The 20,533-nt window shown below is 33.1% G+C and overlaps 2 protein-coding genes across 4 annotated transcripts in view; one reads left to right on the plus strand and one right to left on the minus strand.

Moving 5' to 3' along the window:
* The window catches only part of LOC142322045 (phospholipid-transporting ATPase ABCA3-like), a 186,324-nt gene extending 175,873 nt beyond the window's left edge, over positions 1–10,451 (minus strand). For both annotated transcript variants that reach the window (XM_075360660.1, XM_075360659.1), the window contains exon 1: positions 10,235–10,451. The gene's annotated coding sequence lies outside the window, so the exon portion shown is untranslated. The remainder of the gene's footprint in view (positions 1–10,234) is intronic.
* A 7,130-nt stretch (positions 10,452–17,581) lies between these two features.
* Positions 17,582–20,533, plus strand: part of LOC142322047 (regulator of microtubule dynamics protein 1-like) — a 46,746-nt gene continuing 43,794 nt past the window's right edge. The window contains exon 1 of one of the 2 annotated variants that reach the window (XM_075360662.1): positions 17,582–17,716. Coding sequence is in view for 1 of the 2 variants with exons in the window: in XM_075360661.1 (XP_075216776.1) it covers positions 17,779–17,904 (126 nt within the window). In the remaining variant the exon portion in view is untranslated. The other variant, XM_075360661.1, reaches the window with a different exon arrangement.

Raw genomic sequence — 20,533 nt, forward strand, 5'->3', positions numbered from 1 at the left:
TTTCAAGTGGTTTACTCTCTCTTGTTATAAAATAACCCTTTCAAAAGATTTATTTAACCAGAAAGCTAATTTATGATAAAGAGCTTAAGAAACAATTATAGTCGATTCCCAATTATCTCCATGTGGTTGGTTTAACTGCGTTGCAGCTTAACCACAATGCCTCTCAGAAAAAATAAAACGTTAAAAATATTAAAAAAAAAGCTAAAATTTTAAGTTTTTTCATTGCCCTGTGATAGGTTTTACTCCTTCATTCATTATCTACTTGAATGTGTACTACTCGTTTTGAGTATGATAATGCTGTACTACAGTCCATTGTGGATATCATTACGGTATGCAAACTACAAAATGAAATTAACAGAAAACGTTTTTAGACACTAAAAGATCATACAATTCTATCAACAAAAAAAAATCTGAAAGAGTAAAATGCAATTTTTTTTCTTTTTAGCTTTAATAAATGTTTGTTATTTATTGCATTATATAGTACATACACTACTCCATGCACAATCTATTTACGTACAGTATTAGTTGTAGTGAAAATTTGTTGTATGTTAATACATGTTTTAAATAACCTTCTGGATACTACTTTTACTAGGTATGAAATAGTATAGTGTACTGTAATATTTAATTATTTACTGTTAAACCTTAATATATTAATGCATGTAAATGTTCTACAGCAATACAATATTAGGTCATTTTAACACATACTACTCTATTAAATGTTATTTTTGGATTTATCCGTGATTTTGGTATGATTTTGAATTACCCATGATCCTTTTACCAGTTATTACCACAGATAATTCGGAGTTGACTGTTCACACAAAATATGTATTTTATAGTGTTTTTATAAGTGTAGTGTGAGTCACACAAACTTAACAATTTTTAAAGTAAAAGAAGTCAGCAACCCTGACGTGTAGGCAGGAATCAAAATGGATGCGACTTCGCATAACAAATATCATTTTAGTTATAACGAAGCAGTAGACTGCTCTACATTGTGCATTCATACTGAAAACGTATTTTTAAAAAAATATCAATTTAGCTGTGATTATTCCATCAGCATTTCAATATTCCACATCATGGTGCCATCAGTATGATAAAGTTGTGGATGACAATGTTAAAAAATTATGCTTCTGTAATGAAAAACAAACCACCAAGTCCCGTGCACTCAATGACAACTCCAAGCATTTACAATCAGACAGGAGGAGCCCCCAATGCTCATCGCTGCAGGGTTTATTTATCTGACAGCAGTATCAGAAAAATTCTAACTAGGATTTGAACTTTCATCTATATAAAATGAAACTGGTAAAGATCTAAGCAAGCATAACAAATCAAATCGAGTGAAATTTAATGCAAATTTTATTAACTTGTTTACCAATGAAACAGTCATACTAATGAATGAAAAAGTGCATTTTGATTTATCAAACACCATAAACTAACAAAATTGTTGTTACTGATCTGATACAAATCCTAAGCAACTGTCTACTCTTCTCTAGCAAATTTTAGAATCATAGGACCATTTCTTTGAAGAAGGAAAGGGGGACGTGGTGACAATCAATTGTCTGGTACACAATGATGTTACACGATTTCCTTGCTACTGAACTGCTTAATTGTTCTCCAGACCTAGGGTGTGACTATTTTATGTTAATAGTAGACCTATTAACAAAAGCCTCCTTATCAGAAGAAATCAGAGCAATTCCAGATAACATGGTGACAGCAACAATGTAAATCTGTGGGACAGATTATAACAGTGCACAGAAAATGGTGGAAGACATTTGTCTGATGTTACTTAAAAACTGAAGTTGCAACAATAAATGGCATCAAAAACAAAAGAAGAAATTTTAACAATCGATTTTCTTTTTCATTAATTTTTTTTTTTTTATTACACAATAGGGCAATAATACCCTAATACAAAATATAATAAATAAAAATGAAACCTTTACATAATTTTATTCCCATTTACAACTCATTATTATCTCAAAATTTAATTAAACTGGTTAATAGAGAAAATATTACTTCACTGTATCACATGTATTCAACTATCTACATTCTACATTGACTATTTTTTATTTATCCTTTTTAAATATTTTAACGAGGAATAACAGAAAAGGAATTTACTAAAAAAAAATCAGCTAAAATTTAAATTAGGAAAAATGAACATTGCTAAGATAAATATTGCTATTTCATTAAACACTATGAACATACTTACTATTTCATTAAATAGTAGAGAAATGCATGCTTTTATCAAACGTTCATGGTATGAATGGCCTTTAACTTGGTACAGAGTGTTTGTTTTAAAACGCAGCCCAAAAAAACAAACCCAATTTAAAGAAAAATAATCTACTATAATTAATGTAATTAGTTATAAATATTACAATTATTTGTGCAAAACAATACTCAGATCAAATTTTTTTTTGTAACAAATGTTGAAAGTGTTCACAATTTTCATCATTGCAAGCCTTTATCCTCTTTCACAATCCGTGCAACCTTTTGAAGTGTACCTCTTCCAATTTCTCATAAATCTTAAGTTAGGTAGGTTTTCAGTTTTTCAATAGTGTTTGGATTATTTTTGAATATACAATTTTTTTGGATATTCACAGAGAAACAATCTGCAGGAGAAAGATCAGGTGAATTAGCTGGCCATAAGCCAGTCAATATTACTCTTTCACCAAAGAACCCTCTAAAAGGTCCATTTTTGCTCTTGCCATATGGCCCCATCTTGTTGAAACCACAAATCTCTCTCATTTAATTCTAAATTTGCAATACAATTTCTTGGTAAAGGTCTGCATTAAGTGTTTTCAAAGAATATGGTGCCAATTATTCTTCGCTTAGAAATTGCCTACCAAACACCAATTTTCTGTAGAGGTCAAGATGTGAGGATTGTTGGAGCTCCAGTACTGATCATTCTATCTATTAACATAACCACCCAAATGAGACCAAGCCTCATCTGTAAAATATACATTACCGAACTCTTGGATGCTCTCCCAAACTGATTACACCATTGACAGTAGTGGAGTCTAGCAGCATATTCAGTTAGATGTAAATCATGTGATACATGAATTCAGTATGGCTTTAAGTCAAGTAGCCAGGTAGCTTTAAAGGAAGTATACACAGACATCCCTTTTTGTTGCTCAAGTTTTCATAATGATTTGTTAGATGAACTTACCCCTAACATCTTCCAATATTTCATCATCAAATAGTGAACGTTTCCAGGTATGTCTCAGATTGTAATCAGAAACAGTCCCTCTATATTTCTTTATTAAATGAAGAATTGAAGAGTCAATTAGTACAATGTTACCGGGAACTGCAATTGAAAAGTTTCTTGGCATAAAACAAAAGATTTAGTTTTTAAATAATTTTTCACAATAAAAATCCCTTTTTTCCATGTTCAAAACATTCTTTCTCAATAAAAAACACAGATAACCAAAAATAAATAACTGTTCACAAAAAAAGAAGTAGAAAATTATATCAGCTGACTATAAAACAACAACAATAGTAGTGCTGCCAACCTCTTCATCCAAAATTATAGTATTAACTTTTCTAAAAAGTATTTTATTCAAATTGCATTTTAAAACAAACACCCAGTACTTCCATGATATAATTAGATAATAATTTCATCTGATATCTTTTTTCAAGATCTCAAACAAAAATAAAATTATTTAAATAAAAAACCATATTACAAAATTTCTAACGAAAAGCAGTAAAATCATGTTTTCATTATATGATACAATAATAAATAACCATAATTATACCAAACCCAAGACCTACTTCTAATCAGAACCAAATTATTTGCATTGTATGCATCTCAGTACATTTTGTTGATCTCGATACATTTTTGCTAGTCTCAATACTTATAATAACACGAGCACAAAAGGACATATTCAGCTCAAAAAGGAGAAGGGGACAGCTTTCTGAATTTAACTTTATTCATGGGGAAAGAGTAATCCATGATGAGGGACTATTACTATGTAATAATACACAATAACAAAAGGAGGAATAAAATATACATTTAAAAAAAACAAATTTTACAATAGTTTGCAAGGATTAGATACAAACTGTGTAACTAAAGCTTCAACTAATTGCTCCTTGTTAGCCAAAAACCCACAGTCAGTGATTGCTTATCATAGCTGACTGATTTAACCTGTTTTCAACAATGGTGCTTTTTAGCCATGTTTTAATTTGACAAAGGGAGCTAAATGAATGCTCAACAGTACTTTTGTGCAGAGCTATGAAAGCAATATCAGTAGAGCCTTTCTAATAGTCAGAAAAAACAATTTGTTATAATTTAAAACCTCAATTACGTTTGGTACTTCCTGTACCTCATTCCACATTTTGAACCACAATTCCCTTTCTCTTTCAATGCCTTCTAAATTGTTGTAAGTTGCACAAGATGAAGCACTTTCACTCCATTCCTCCAATGAAACCTCTCATGTTACTTGGATGAAAATTTATCTATGAAAATGCAGGCAATTTGTCTGCAGAAAATCTGTCTTCTAAAGATGCTACGATGGATTCCAAGTAAGGAATTCATAGAGACCTCCAAAATTCAGATGGATGTTTGGCTGGATGATTGCTTCTGTTGGTCAGGAATGTGACAGTTGTACCAACATTCATATGCATTGCAATGTCACCTGCTCCTTTTAAAATGGCAGTCATGACGTTCTCTGCATCTTTCCGATGAACTCATAGTATGTCAGAAATATTTTAAATGTGCTGGTTGGTTTGGACTATGTCTTCAAGCATGTTTGTTATGGGTTCCAGTACTGCGGAATGCTTAGCAATTTAGCATATAATGCTACTGACACAATAAATGAAATTTTGCACACTGTTGCATGCAAATGATAAGCATTTTTACTTCTGCTGCATTTCCCTCTTCAGCTAAGATCTTTCTAATGCATTAACAATATCAATGAAGTGTTCCTTAAAATCATGGATACTCTTGTATTTTTCTGACCACCTTGTCTCACACAATTTGGGAATGCCAGCAATAAGCTTGCGTCATAAAATGACTCATGAAAAAACATGATTATCTCCTTTATAGATCCAAAGCACTTTCAAATTTCTGGGATAATGTTTAAGTCATTCACAACATGGTTAAGTTTGTGAGAAAAACAATAAAAGTATAAGGCTATTTTGTACTTTTAACTCAAGATCGCTTGCACATCTTCTTTCCCAGACATGGTGGACCACCAGTCGAAGCCTAATTCCACATACTTATCAGGATCTAGATCTAAGTTTGTAACAAAATCTTCAATAGCTGTAGCAATTCTCATGTTATTAAGGCTTTCAAGCTCTTCAAAGATTAAAAATTCTTCAAATTGGTTGGGCTTTTCATCAAAGAAACATAATTCAACAGGCAGCTGCTCTTTACCAGAAATATCAACTGTTTTATCAGCCAAAATGCTGTAAACACAAGTTTTGTGACAATGTGTTCCCTTATTGTAGCACTACATAGATCAATTATTTCATTTTGGATGACAAGGGATTGGTATGATGCATTTTCGGTCCATGTTCAAAATTGTCTTTTAGTTGTAAATCACACGCTGTGATGCATAAATTGCATAGGTCAATAAGTATGCTTTCTTCCAGATTGTTGCCTCTAATTAAATTATGGCAGAAAAATGACAATGAAAACAATTAAGGACAGTACATTTTTGTTTTTTTCTATTAATTTTCATGAAGACTGGTGAAGTTGGATGTTCACTGGAATGCCTTCCATGAACAATTTTGAAAATTACATTGTAGTCTGATGTCCCTGGGATTGTATGTGCTTTGCAAAATCATGCATTTCCTTGTACTCAGTGAAAGATCTTAAAGAAAAAGAACCCAACCACCTCTCAACATGGCTGTTGGCGAAAATAACACACAATATTTACAGAAAGTATCTTGAACTTTCTAACTGGAAAGGAACATTCTTACTGACATTTTTGTCACCTTGAGTAAGCTAGCCACGATGAATAAGCATCCAGCCACTGGTGATTGAATTTCCTCTTGAGGTGTTTGGCATCTACCACAAAATCATAGTTCTACGAAGGTACATTTTCCACGAGACGTTTTTTCTTATCAACCAACATAGTGCTCACCAGGCCAACAAGTTTTCTAATATCATCTGCATGAGAACTGTCATCTTCAATTTCCCTTTCACTGCATTGCACATTGGTCTGAACCAAAGAAGAAGAGGTCTGTATTTGAAGTAGAAGTGGCAGCGTTGGAACCAGAGGGTGGTTGTACTTACTTGTCCTCATTCTCATTACTGCTACTAGTATTTTTTTTCATTTTAAATTCACTGTAAAAAAAAATAACAAATTGAATTTGGCCAAATACTGTTGAGGATGCTGATGTGACATCTAACTCTCACTGCATTGGTTTGACAAGGAACATTCTAACTGATATTTTTGTCAAAATTGAGTTTTATATGGTATTTGAATATACTAGTTGAGCTTTTTTTTTTAGCTTCTGGGACCACGGTTAGGTATTGCTTTAGGGGATGAAATGAAATGACAACTTTTTCACACAAGGACCTCCAGATAAAAGAGCAAGATGCTATCACTCACACCACAGAGACTAATGTACTAGTTGACCTTAATACAAAAATATGACTTATCATTCATTGTAACATTAAAAACTTACGGAAAAATCATAAATAGAAAAACATTTTTAAAAAATAACTTTTTCAGACTCAGAGACCCTCAAACAGATATTTTCATACCATAATTATAAATTTGTCACAAGGTAATTAAATATTTTCCTTTCTTTACTAACGAATTCAAGATTAAGTAGAAACGAGTCGATTTTACTGATATAAAAAGCAAGCAATTGTCAAAAGCAACATTGGTCATTAGGCCACCTTTTGAATTATTTTTAATTGTTCATCAAAAGTACTGATTATTAAGAAGAACTTAACAAAATAATAAAAATAAATGAAGTTATGCGGGTATGTAAGTTTACAGTACATACATTGCAAGCTAGATAAAACCGTGTAATAAATGTCATTGTAGGCTACTTAAACAAATATGTTCTAATATCCATTTGTTATAACAAAATGATTGGCAGGTGGCCAGCATGAAAAAGCAAACTTTAGAGTCAAAAAAATTGCATACACTACTTATAATTGTGTGAAAGTGCAAAAACAAGTGCACTAACCAAAAATGCATGTGCTCTTATGTATTTAGTAAAATAGCTTCTGGAATAATCACGTCATGTGGTGAAATGGAACTATTCCAGAAAACATTTGTTGCCGCAAGTAAGATGACACTGGCATGTAACAGTAGTTCTTAAATCTTCTCAAGATGATGCAAGTGTCTTTATTTCGTAATTAGTTTCTTTCAAAATGTTTGATTTTAATTTTTTTTCAATTTGTTACTTAATACATTTGTTACATTAATTTTTTAATTTTTTCTATCTTGAAATGGCCGCTTTCCACCTTTTCCCCCTCTGGATAAGCCCATGCTTGCTCGGCCAAATTAACCCTGTAACATTTCTTTTCATTCACACATTGCCACAACACTACTGTCACAGACAATATTAAACTACCATGATTAGATATTTGTATAATAAAAATCTAAATAATATAATACCCAAATTATAGAATGTATTTTAGAAACTAAAATTCCCTATTACAAACAAGAGCAAACGTTTTCTATTTTAATAAGTCAATTGTTCTTCACTAAAAGTAAACTTATTACTACTGTACAATGAAAATTTAATAAAAGTTAAAAAAGACAACTAAACTTTTTTTTATAATTAACAGAGCTCATACAAACTAAACTGGGTAATTCTGAGTAATTATTTATCACCTTCAATTTTTTTCATACTTTAATATACCATAATAGATGTGGATCAGGGAAACATAAGATTTAATTGTCAGAAAGCAGATTGGGATCCATGTTTAGTCAAAGTCATGTAATCTATCAGTACTCTAGTCAATTATCAATAAGTTCTGTGATTGTTTCCCTTTGGAAGACAAGCCATTTCAAGGTGGCTCTTTAGTAGCTGAAGGAAAGTTATTTATTCTAGAATAATTTTCTACTGTTCAAGACGATATCATTAATTAACCTATCCTAAACCCTAATGTCTCTCCACAGAACACATTAGCATCTGAATAGGTAACCACCAAAACTCAAAACTCAATTTCTCTCCACATACTTCTCATACTGCAACATCTTGGATAAAGATAATTAAATCTCTGATAAATAATAGAATCAATTACAATGTGTATGAGTGATTTGAAGCATTCTTTTAATTTTTCTTATTTCATAATCATTCATAAAAAAAAAAACATCTCTTTCAACTTTTTCCTGTATTCTTGATTCTTTTTATTTGTTGAGTTTTGTATACCCACTGCATTCATACAAAAATGTGAATGTTAGTCAACATCCTTGATATTATTAGTGTAATTTATTAAGAGGTAACTCTTTCTATGGAACTAACTGCAGACTCAATTTACTAACCAATGGCCATACAAAAAAAAACCATACTGGGCTGAAGGGCTGATCAAGTAAAACCATTTTCTTAATAAAATATTATAAATATAAATGTACAGTATATACATTTAAGGCATTAAACTCAACTCATAAAATGAGTATGTGAATAGGTTTATAAGTCTTTATAAATGAATGAAAATTTTCCGGACAATGTGACTGTGTCAAATTGCATCACATAACGAGTGTTACGTGTAAAATTTCAATAAAATTGTAAGTTTCTAAAGCTTGTGATGATTTTAGAAGTAAACTAGCTTAAATATTAAACTGGTAACTAACAATAATAAGAAGAAATACTGTTATAATAAACTGATAAACTTAATACAAAATACATTTTTATGGAAGTTAAGCAATTAGTAACCAGTTAAGTATTTAGTAACCATCCATTACATAAAACAAACAAAAAATGAATTAACAAGGAAAATTACAAAATCCATGGCCTTTTCATAAAACTAATTTTTATATGTTGAATAAAAAATAAGATCCCAAGCTGAAAATATGTCAACCAGTTTACTCCAATGAAATATATAATTATATAATATTAATAACTTTTATTAACTAATAATAACAAACATAAAATAGGATAAATAGAATAAAACTTAATTTAAAATAACGAACACATACTACTAAATAAATAGCCTAATAATAATATTCTAGTAGTAAATCACCACACTGTGATTTATGAAACAAAACAAGATTCTACTTGACAATCTACTAAAATCACATTAAAATAAAACTAAACAATGACAGGAGAGTAAAGAAATAATAGAAAAATGTGAAATTACAAATAGAAATCATTTCCGAGATCGTATAATCAGTCAAATTAAATGATAGTTTATAATTATGTAAATACATATTTTTTTAAATGTAAATAGCAATAACATCTTATTTTATAATTCAATTTACACTTGTCAATACTAAAACAAATACCCAACTTAGAAACACATTCAAAAATAAAGTTCTATCAGAATTCTAGAATGAATAGTTTATGTACATTCACACATATGTAGTGGTAACAAAAAAAAATTTGTAAAGAACTAAATTTGGGTATATAACAGTAGACAAAATTGCCTAATAAGCATTCTCAATAATTATTTTAAATAGCATATATTAAAGTTTAATAAATATTCATTCAATTCTATTAACATTAATCTGCAAATTATAAATAATGAATTCAAAAAGTTATTCAGTGTATTAATTTTAAAAATATCATTTAAAGAGGAGTAGATTCATAGCCTCCAAAGGAGTGGTATTAATAGTAAGTTATGACATTATTAACCATTTTTATAAGCCACTTACACACCATTCACCAGAGTGTAATTATGATGAATAATTTAAGAGTGGTCTTATTCCTACATGGCATTCCTTCACTGTAGCATAAATGTAACGACATCGCATTTTTTACACGATTTCAACTGGCACGCAGCGACAAACAAATCATTATAAGAATCTTTAACAGGGATTGCACAATCAGTTATCATACACTAATACACAGTGAAAAAGGCTCAAAAATCAACGAAAAAAATTAGGAACAAATGAAAGCTAAATTGTAATGATCTCTGCAAGTAGAAAGTTTAGATGACAAATTTAAACGAGAATAAAGAATTTAATGACAGATTAATAATAAAACTCATTTGAAGAGGTGAATATTAAGATAATCAAATACAATCACAATTTCGGAGAAATAAAAGTTGATTACTAACAGCTAATACGTAAAATATAACAAATCACGGAGAATACGTAGTAAAATGGTGACCCACCTATTAGCAAACAGTGATGTCTAAGCAAACAAGTCAGAAGTGCAAGATAAATGAATTTTAAACGGCTGTCAGGAAAAACATGGTGAAAACGTTTTTACCACTAATCACTGAAAGTTCACAGTATCATCCAAGTCGCATTAAAATATAGCATTCGTAATCAGTAACAAAAAAATAATAAACATGAACCGCTAACAGACGTTAAATACTCAACGGACGGAGGAAGTCTACTGAATCACCAAATAACTGTCAAGGCTGACAGGGCTACCAAATCAAAACAAAAACCCTCCATCCACGATAAAAATTTCAATCGCACGTAGCAAATTAATTTAATCATTCATCAAACAAGATTATTTTAGGGTATTTAAAAATATCATTTTATTTATTAACGGCATACGCCAATTCACAAAAATATTATATATATGATTTAAACGTCCAAGATGGATTTAAAAAAACAGAAACAATTACTTTCGAAGAACTGATACAATAAATAATAACAGGATGATCAGCTCAATCTAACAACATAAAAAGTACCGGAACAAATAATATAACAGTAATTAACTGACAACTAAAATAAGTAACAAATATAGGCCTGTAAAAGATATAATAACTGTAAGGTTATAACAGTAATATAATCGTAACGCAGTTATCAGTAACAAATTAGCAATAAATGGAAGACATATGATAATCAATGACGCGATTGTAAAAATAATAATAAGATAAGCAAATGCACAACAAAACTTGAATGAGATGAAATCAGTAACAACAACAAATTAGCTGTAAATAAACAAATTCATAGATGTACTCAGCATAACACTTGTGCTCAGCTTCTTGCACACTAATTGCAGCTGACAAAATTCAAAGTAATCATTGGGATCAAAAGAAGTTTTAAACCTCTTATGGACAACTGTCTTCCTCACCACCAAATGTCGTAAGTTCAGTAGAGAATCAGCAAGAAAATCAAAGTTTACAGGTTTTCTTCGTAGGAGTGTACTTAAGTACAGTGCTGCACAAAATGTCCATTAAGTGACTGAAATATTCCAAAACATTAGGTATATGAAACACAACAGGGCCAAGCTGATAATGCAGAGTGCTAAAAATCTTGTCGACATCACAACAATGAAAATCAGGCACATCATGCCAAACACTAGGCTGTGGTTTAGGGAGCAGAAGATTACAGTAGATTGCAGGGTGAACAGGTTTCTCAGGTTGAACAGGATCCAGTCAGCAATGCACAAAGAGGGGAGCCTAAGCTGAATATCAAATCAAGGGTAACATTATGTGCATTACTGCATTACATGTCATTAATTTTGAGCAGGTCAAAAGTAGTAGAAGCCATATCAACCTTTTTTTTAAAAAAAGAAAACTGGGTTTGCATTCAAGCAATTCTTTCCGCAGAGGATGAGATGAGTGTTTTGTAGCGTGTGTGAAAAATGCCATGGCTGACTGGGATTTGAACCCAGGACCTCTGGGTGAAAGGCTGAGACGCTAGCACTCGTGCCACGGAGGCTGGCAAGCCATATCAACCTGCAATCTACCACTTATAGGAGTAGTTAAAGGTGCAGTCCAATCAATCTCAGGCAGATTGAAGTCTCCGATAAGAACTACAGAACTAGCCTAGGACAGGCGGACACCACCTCAACAGTATCACAAAAACTATCAGATTCATCAGCTAGTTGCTAAGGAAGTATACATGTGTCACAATTTAAAGTAGAAGAGGGATTGGTAGCAACCAATACAAACACAGACTCAACATCAATAGCAGAAGTTTTAATAACTCGAACATTCAACATTGATTCCATGACAATGAGTATTCCGCCACCACTACACTTAGAACTGGAGTCAAAATACGTCATACACACACACAGATGGCTTTTTGAAGTTCATTAAGTTTAGTATGAAGACCATTGACATTCTGGTAGTAGATTTTTAGATTGCTGTATCAATAGTCAACCGTTTTTTCAACTCAAGTTGACAATTTTGGGCACACCATTCACAAATTTGATGGAGAGATCACTTATTATCAGATCTCCACTTTAATGAAGATCACAAATCATTCAGGTGCTTCCTCTCAACAGGTGTACGATCTCTTGAAAATATAACATTGCTGAGTATGGGATCTAGAGTCTTTAGGATAGTTGGATCATAGTCCATAGAAAATTCCATGACAATGCTTAGATTTTGAAAGACAACTTTAAGAGGTCTATGTTTATTGGCTGAGGACCTAACAATACAAAACACCTGAAAGTAACGTCTAACCCAGAAATATAGAAGGCCTTAACCAGCAAGGAGACTAAATTGTTGTCATGATCAATTCTAGTAGCAAGTGTTTTGCTGTTGCATTCAGGTAAGTTACAGGGAGGCGCTGACGATCAGATATTTCTTCAACAATGGCCTCAAACACCAGCAGTATCATCCTTATGTCCTTTCAAGGCCTTCAACTCGTCTTCCAAGGAACTCATAAGCTCTTCTGATTTGGTGATTTGAGGTTCAACATAAGATAACTTGCCATTTACAGAGACTAACTTATTTTTTATAGTAGCTATGTTGAATTAAATTGTAGTCAGTTCATTAAGTTTGGATAACATAAGTGACAAGATATCTTTAAATTTATTCATTATCTTATTGAGTAGGTGTAAATTAAATTCAATGCAGCCAGCCCAATTACAGAACCACTTCTTGTGGTTATCAGCTGACAACTTGTGTTAATTACCATCAGAAATGCCCAAGCATGCCGAGTGAAACCATCTCTCACATTCATTTTGGCACTGAAGACCCTTTGCAGAGTCCAAAAACCCTCATTTGTATAGTAAAACCATCTGTATATCAGTAGTGGTATTCAGATCAAAGATACTAGAGAAAGGGCTATTATTAATGACACATCTTGATGTCCATTTAGTATACTGCTTTTTATTAAATTTAGTATGTAAATGTCTTTTTTTTCAGTTGTGTTGAATTTATGTTTCATTGCATATAAAATGTTAATGTTACACTAGACATTTACATGTATTTTAGGATGCAGTATTTTTAACAATCTTCAAATAAATTGGCTCTTTTGTTTATATATGTTCAAGTAAACTAAAACAAATGGATGAATTTAAGTGACACTTTTTTTGGGGGGAAAAGTTCTTCAGTAGTCCTGTTTTAACAGTACAATTTCTATGATAAATTACATTGTCTACACTGACAACTTGGAGATATATTTTGTTATAATTGATTAGCTTTTTTTTTGTTCTTTTTTTTGGGGGGAGGGTGGTGAAAAACGCCTGAGCGCTATCATCGCCCGGTATTTTATTAATAAAAGGGTAAAGTAACTGCAAAATAATAAAACTTATAAGGTGTAAAATTAATATAAATCATATAATAAAAATTTATTGAAACAAAAGTCAAAAAGTGAAATAAAACTCAAAACTAATATCGCAAACGAAGTCTTTAAAATATAAAAGTTAAAATAATAGAATAAAGAAACTATATAAAATTTACCTAATTCCGATAAGTTGTGCAAAAGGCCCCCTTCTTGGATAATAAAATTAAAGACACAGAACCAAAAAAATCAAAATTGAAAGTAAAGGTTAAAAATTATCAAAAACTCTTCTAACATAAAAATATATATGATAATATTAAATTCTTTGCAGTAACCTGGTACCATGCAAAAACAGAAACAGCCGGTCCAAAATTTCATTAGTATTGTACAAGATATCATGGATGTTTCTGGGTAGATTAAACTTACGACGCAACGCCGCATAACATATGCAGTCTACAAGAATGTGGTGGTGCACAGTCATGAGGCAGTTGCATCGTGTGCGATTCCTCCTGACATTTGGTACTCGTGTGTGATCCTTGTATGTCCTATCCGTAACTGGCAGAGGAGCACTTCCTCATGACGAGTTTTTCTACAAGAGGAGCGCCATGGCAACACTGAATTTTTAATCCATCGGAGTTTATTATCGACGGTAGTCACCCAGTCACTTTGCCACCTTGCTCTCAGTGATTGTTTTACACGATTAATAAAATCAAAGGTAGTAACTCGGTTGGTGAAAGGAGGTTGAATACATGCTTCTTTGGCAGCATAATCTGCTTGTTCGTTACCTGGAATCCTTACGTGGCTAGGGACCCAGCAAAACTTACTTCTGTATTGCGATTACCTAACTCAGCGATTGCATTGTAAATTTTAATGACGACAGGATGTTTGGAATAAATGTTTTCTAACGCCTGGAGAGCACCACACGAGTCATTGCAAATAAGAATGTTTCTATATTTAAGGCTAATGATATTTAGAGCCCTGTTTATAGCGAGTAGTTCAGCAGTGAACACACTCGTAATACCGGGTAGGCCAAACATATAAGTTTTTTCATTGACAACAAAAGCATAACCAACGGTACCGTCTTGTTTTGACCCATCAGTGTATATCACCGCGTCTGGGTTCGTCTTGGTGAGAATATATTGAAACATTTGCCAGAAAACAGTAGGTGGTGTTGATTGTTTATCGTATGTTGTAAGGTCAAATGTAAAATTTACAAGGTTTATTCTCCACAGAGGATATGAGCACGGACATGATGGAAAGAACGAGGGAGTGTCAGCATTTATATGCTGCAGCAGACGTCGGGTACGGACAACCACAGGTGCAGTACAGCGTGGACGGTCCTCATACATCCTTAAATTAGGATTTTTAAGAACTGGGTCAAAAGCCGGGTGATTTGGCTGTCTTTTGAGACGGGTAAAATAAGATAACAAAAGCTGGTCTCGTTTATCCCAAAGTGACGGCTCGCCACAGTCTACAAGTAAGCTTGCGATAGGGCTTGATCTAAACACACCTGTGGCAAGAAGAAAAGCATGATGTACACCGTCCAGCATTTTAAGCACGGTTTGATGAGCTGAAGAGTAGGCGACACAACCATAATCTAAACGGGAACGAACAAGGGATTAGTAAAAACGTAACATACATGACCGATCGGCTCCCCAATTGGTGTTACTAAGGACCCACGTCATATCTAAAAGTTTGGAACATTTTGTCCTCAATTCCTTTATATGTTTGATCCAAGTAAGACGGCTATCAAAAAGCAAACCTAGAAACTTGATGTAAGGAGAGATAGCAATAAGCTCTCTGTTCAGAAAAACTTGCGGAATAGAAGGGTTTCGTAGTCGAGAAAAGACTACACACTTCGTTTTGTCGGATGAAAATGTGAAACCAGTAATTCTGGACTAAGCCTCAAGGCGAAATATAGTGTTCAGCAGGCCCTCTGCAGTGGGCGTTGAACGGCTCGCAATTGTAAATAACAAAATCGTCAACAAACAGAAAATATGAGACAGGAGCCTCTACACAACTGGTAATACCGTTTGTGGCTACAGAAAATAAGATCGCACTTAATACATTACCTTGAGGTACTCCATTCTCCAAGACGACACTATCTAAAAGTGAATTGTCTACACGAACACGAAACGTTCGGTGATTTAAGAATCCCTGGATAAAAGCAAGCATATTGCCCTTGATTCCCCATCTCATGAGGATGTTAAGAATACCACATCGCCAGGCTGTGTCGTACGCCTTCTTTATATCGAAGAAGATAGCAACGAGGTGTTGGCGGTCTAGGAAGGCATTTTTATGGCTGTTTCCATTGATACTAAATGGTCAATAGAAGATCGTCCTTGTCGGAAACACTGTCCCAATGACAGAAAGCCGTGTTTTTCCAAGTACCATGTAAGCCTGTGGTTTACCATTCTCTCCATTATTTTACATAACACGCTTGTTAAAGAAATAGGGCGGTAGCTTGAGGGATCGGTTTTGTCTTTACCAGGCTTTAGTACTAGTATAATAAATGCTTCTGACCAGTCAGGCGGAAAGACTTGTTTGGAGAATAAGTTCGTACCTTTGGCATCTGAAACATCGACGTGGGTTGGGTATGAATGGGCATACCCGAACATTGAGGTAACCCACTTTAATCTTCTCTGATGGAACAGGAACACTGAATGTCAGTATAAGAGACGGTGTCGGTTCTTCTGTTCCGTTCTGCCGTTTCATTAATGTTTCACTTCTACAACACCTTGAGTACGAAGTTCATCAGAGATTTCACTTAAATTCATTTCCAGAAGGTCACAACAAAAAATTACTCCTCGGCTGTTATTTAGGGTCTTGTGGCATGCCGTACTTATGTTTATGCTGCCCATATTAGTGAGACATAATAGGGAGTGACTCTGCTCATCGTTAAATGTTTCTACCAGAATTGTCACATCACGTAATTTCTTAATGTTCCTCGGAGAACCAGTACATCCTGTGACGCATTTGTTAATCAGGAAACGTGAGACCTTTTGAAGGGAGTAACCTTCCTGATTATTTCGAATAACAAGAAAGCGAACATTTTTGCACCTGACACCATCTTCATCCGCTGTAGGAAAATTATCCTCGTCAGACGAAGCTGATCGAGGCCGTTTCACTAGACTGATATTGGTGGTTTTTTTCAGATGGACCACCAACCATCACAGAATTTTCTGAAGCAACTGAAATTTTGGTTTTACGAGAACCGGCGATATAATAGACCACTCCAGCAGAGCGCACGCATACTGGAGCTAGAGCTAAATACAACTCGGTTTGCTCTGGTGCCCAGAGGACATTATTCGATACTCAGTACGTAGAACCATTCACCCATCGGCACGATAGTTCCCACCTTAGGTTACGGTTGCGTTTCGTAAGATGTCGTGACAGCACCGAGTGTAAATGAAAGAGAAAATAGTGTTGGATGTTGTTGTGTAGTCGAATAAATGTATATGTTAAAATTCGTGGAGTGTTCTTGGTGTAGTATATGTGTATAGTGTAAAGTACTCTGCAGCTAAATGTGTAGTGGGAAGAAAAACTGCAAAAGCTAGGCCCATGGGGATACCAACCCCCCAAAGTCTTAAAGAATAAGACTCCCCGTCGGGGAATTGATTAGTACTAGATTGTTATAATATAATGATATATAGCTTTAAGTCATCTAATATTCAAAGTGTGTTTTTAAAATTCAAGAAGTAATACACATTCCAGCTTTCCAGTTTAATTTTATGCTAACAAGCAGTCTGTCATTTTGCCTGTCTCAACTAACAGCTGTAATGAGAATTATAAAGCATATTTACTTAACATAAATGGTTGTTATATTCGCTCCCCGTCAATATATCTCTCCATTGTGAATACCTCTACTATTTGTCCCTAATAGCCAACAATAAACCAGTTTTATGGATATTGTTCAACTGGATATTTAGCTTTCTTTCAAAATTAAGTAATTGTGTCTCAATTTACCTGTAGCACGAAATTAAGCTAAAAGAGCTTTCTAGTAATACAAAAACTTATATGGTTGTTTTCTCATATACAGATTGAGTTAACTATCGCTGTTGCCAGTCACTATCGATAACTGTTGAGGGTTGAGTCAGCTGTTATTCGTGTAGTTTATGTTTATGTTCATGAATGAACAGGTTGGGTTTTCAAGTAGTCATTTTGGCTTTTAACGTTTTACGGTAATGTTTAGTTTTTAATTTTCGTTTAACTTACATTCATACAATTTTAATAAATTGTTGAAATGCTTAAAAGTAACATTTTATTAGCGTATTTCAAACATTTAAGATGTGGGTTTTCTATATGTAGTAAACGAAATTTCGTTTTAGGCAAAGCAGGAGTGTTGATTAACAAAAACTTCAAGAAATATGTAAGCAATTAATTTTTATGATAGTAACTGCATTTATTTTTTGTATGTAGCATATTTCTTAATTACAAAAAAAACTAGCATTTTTTTTGCTAGCTGTTTACACACATTTTGTGATATTTATATCACATTTTTCCTTTTTTATTGCAGACTGAAACTTTATTTTAAAACTAAAATTCTTAATAACTGATCATTAAATATTAATATAAAGAATGTAACTTTTATCAAAATTTAATTATAATTGTTAAGTACAAATTATTATTTTTTTTCTGTAAATTTGTGCATGGATGTATTTTTTACTGAAATCATAAAAATTCTTTGTATGACACTGTTCTGACATTATTCTTGAAGAAATGGTTTATTTATGTACTAGTCAGTTAAGAAAGAAAGGTATTGTTTGTAAAAAAAAAAATAAAAATGCAGTTTATTTCATAAAATGTAAATGTTTTATTTAAACCACATCAACACATTTAGATTTTATAAAATAAACCTCAGTTTTTATTTTATTAAAAAAAGAATAGATGCATATGTAACCTGCTTAATTCACATGTACTCAGATTTTATATGTTTTAACTCACGAGGTTGGTCTAGTGGTGAATGCATCTTCTCAAATCAATTGATTTGGAAGTCGAGAGTTTCAGCATTCGAGTCCTAGTAAAGTCAGTTATTTTTACGTGGATTTAAATACTAGATCGTGGATACTGGTGTTTATTGGTGGTTGGGTTACAATTAACCACACATCTCAGGAATGGTCGAACTGATACTGTACAAGACTATACTTCATTTACACTCATACATATCATCCTCATTCATCCTCTGACGTATTATCTGAACGGTAATTACCAGAGGCTAAACAGGAAAAAAAAGAAAAGCTATATGTTTATACATACAATTTTTATTTTTGAAATAGATCAATTCACAATTAGAACATTGAAAGCAGGGATATTTTGTTTTCAGAATGTTTCATATGCTTCATAATGTTTCAGAATGTTTCATTATTTTCAGCATTTTTTATATACAGTTTTACTTTGTTTTTTGTCTTCAGTCATTTGACTGGTTTGATGCAGCTCTCCAAGATTCATTTCAGTATACCCTCTACATCCTACATCCCTAACAATTTGTTTTACATATTCCAAACGTGGCCTGCCTACACAATTTTTTCCTTCTACCTGTCCTTCCAATATTAAAGTGACTATTCCAGGATGCCTTAGTATGTGGCCTATAAGTCTGTCTCTTCTTTTAACTATATTTTTCCAAATGCTTCTTTCTTCATCTATTTGCTGCAATACCTCTTCATTTGTCACTTTATCTACCCATTTGATTTTTAACATTCTCCTATAGCACCATGGAAGTGAAACTTGGACAACCGGAGTATCTGAGAAGAAAAGATTAGAAGCTTTTGAAATGTGGTGCTATAGGAGAATGTTAAAAATCAGATGGGTGGATAAAGTGACAAATGAAGAGGTATTGCGGCAAATAGATGAAGAAAGAAGCATTTGGAAAAATTTATCCCACCCAACCCAATAGGTGGGTGGAATGGAAAGGTAATACCTTTCCTTTTGTATTATAAATCGGTGTACCATCTTTGTTTAACACTTAGATTTTAACTTATGTACCACAAAATTTTACTTAACTTTCCTGTATGCTCCGTCTATTTTACCAATGTTCATTTCTCTTTCCACTTCTGAACACTTTTCTTTAATCCACTCTTCTTTCGCCAGTTTGCACTTCCTGTTTATAGCATTTCTTAATTGCCGATAGTTCCTTTTACTTTCTTCATCACTAGCATTCTTATATTTTCTACGTTCATCCATCAGCTGCAATATATCGTCTGAAACCCAAGGTTTTCTACCAGTTCTCTTTATTCCGCCTAAGTTTGCTTCTGCTGATTTAAGAATTTCCTTTTTAACATTCTCCCATTCTTCTTCTACATTTTCTATCTTATCTTTTTTACTCAGACCTCTTGCGATGTCCTCCTCAAAAATCTTCTTTACCTCCTCTTCCTCAAGCTTCTCTAAATTCCACCGATTCATCTGACACCTTTTCTTCAGGTTTTTAAACCCCAATCTACATTTCATTATCACCAAATTATGGTCGCTATCAATGTCTGCTCCAGGGTAAGTTTTGCAGTCAACGAGTTAATTTCTAAATCTTTGCTTAACCATGATATAATCTATCTGATACCTTGCAGTATCGCCTGGCTTTTTCCAAGTGTATATTCTTCTATTATGATTTTTAAATTGGGTGTTGTTAATTACTAAATTATACTTCGTGCAAAATTCTATAAGTCGGTCCCCTCTTTCATTCCCTTTGCCCAGCCCGTATTCACCCACTATATTTCCTTCCTTGCCTTTTCTAATGCTTGCATTCCAATCTCCAACTATTATTAAATTTTCATCTCCTTTTACGTGTTTAATTGCTTCATCAATCTCTTCGTATACACACTCTACCTCATCATCATCATGGGCGCTTGTAGGCATATAGACGTTAACAATCGTTGTCGGTTTAGGTTTTGATTTTATCCTTATTACAATAATTCTATCGCTATGCGTTTTGAAATACTCTACTCTCTTCCCTATCTTCTTGTACATTATGAAACCTACTCCTGCCTGCCCATTATTTGAAGCTGAGT

Source organism: Lycorma delicatula, chromosome 3, assembly GCF_047948215.1.
Source record: "Lycorma delicatula isolate Av1 chromosome 3, ASM4794821v1, whole genome shotgun sequence".
Taxonomy (NCBI): Eukaryota; Metazoa; Arthropoda; class Insecta; order Hemiptera; family Fulgoridae; genus Lycorma; species Lycorma delicatula.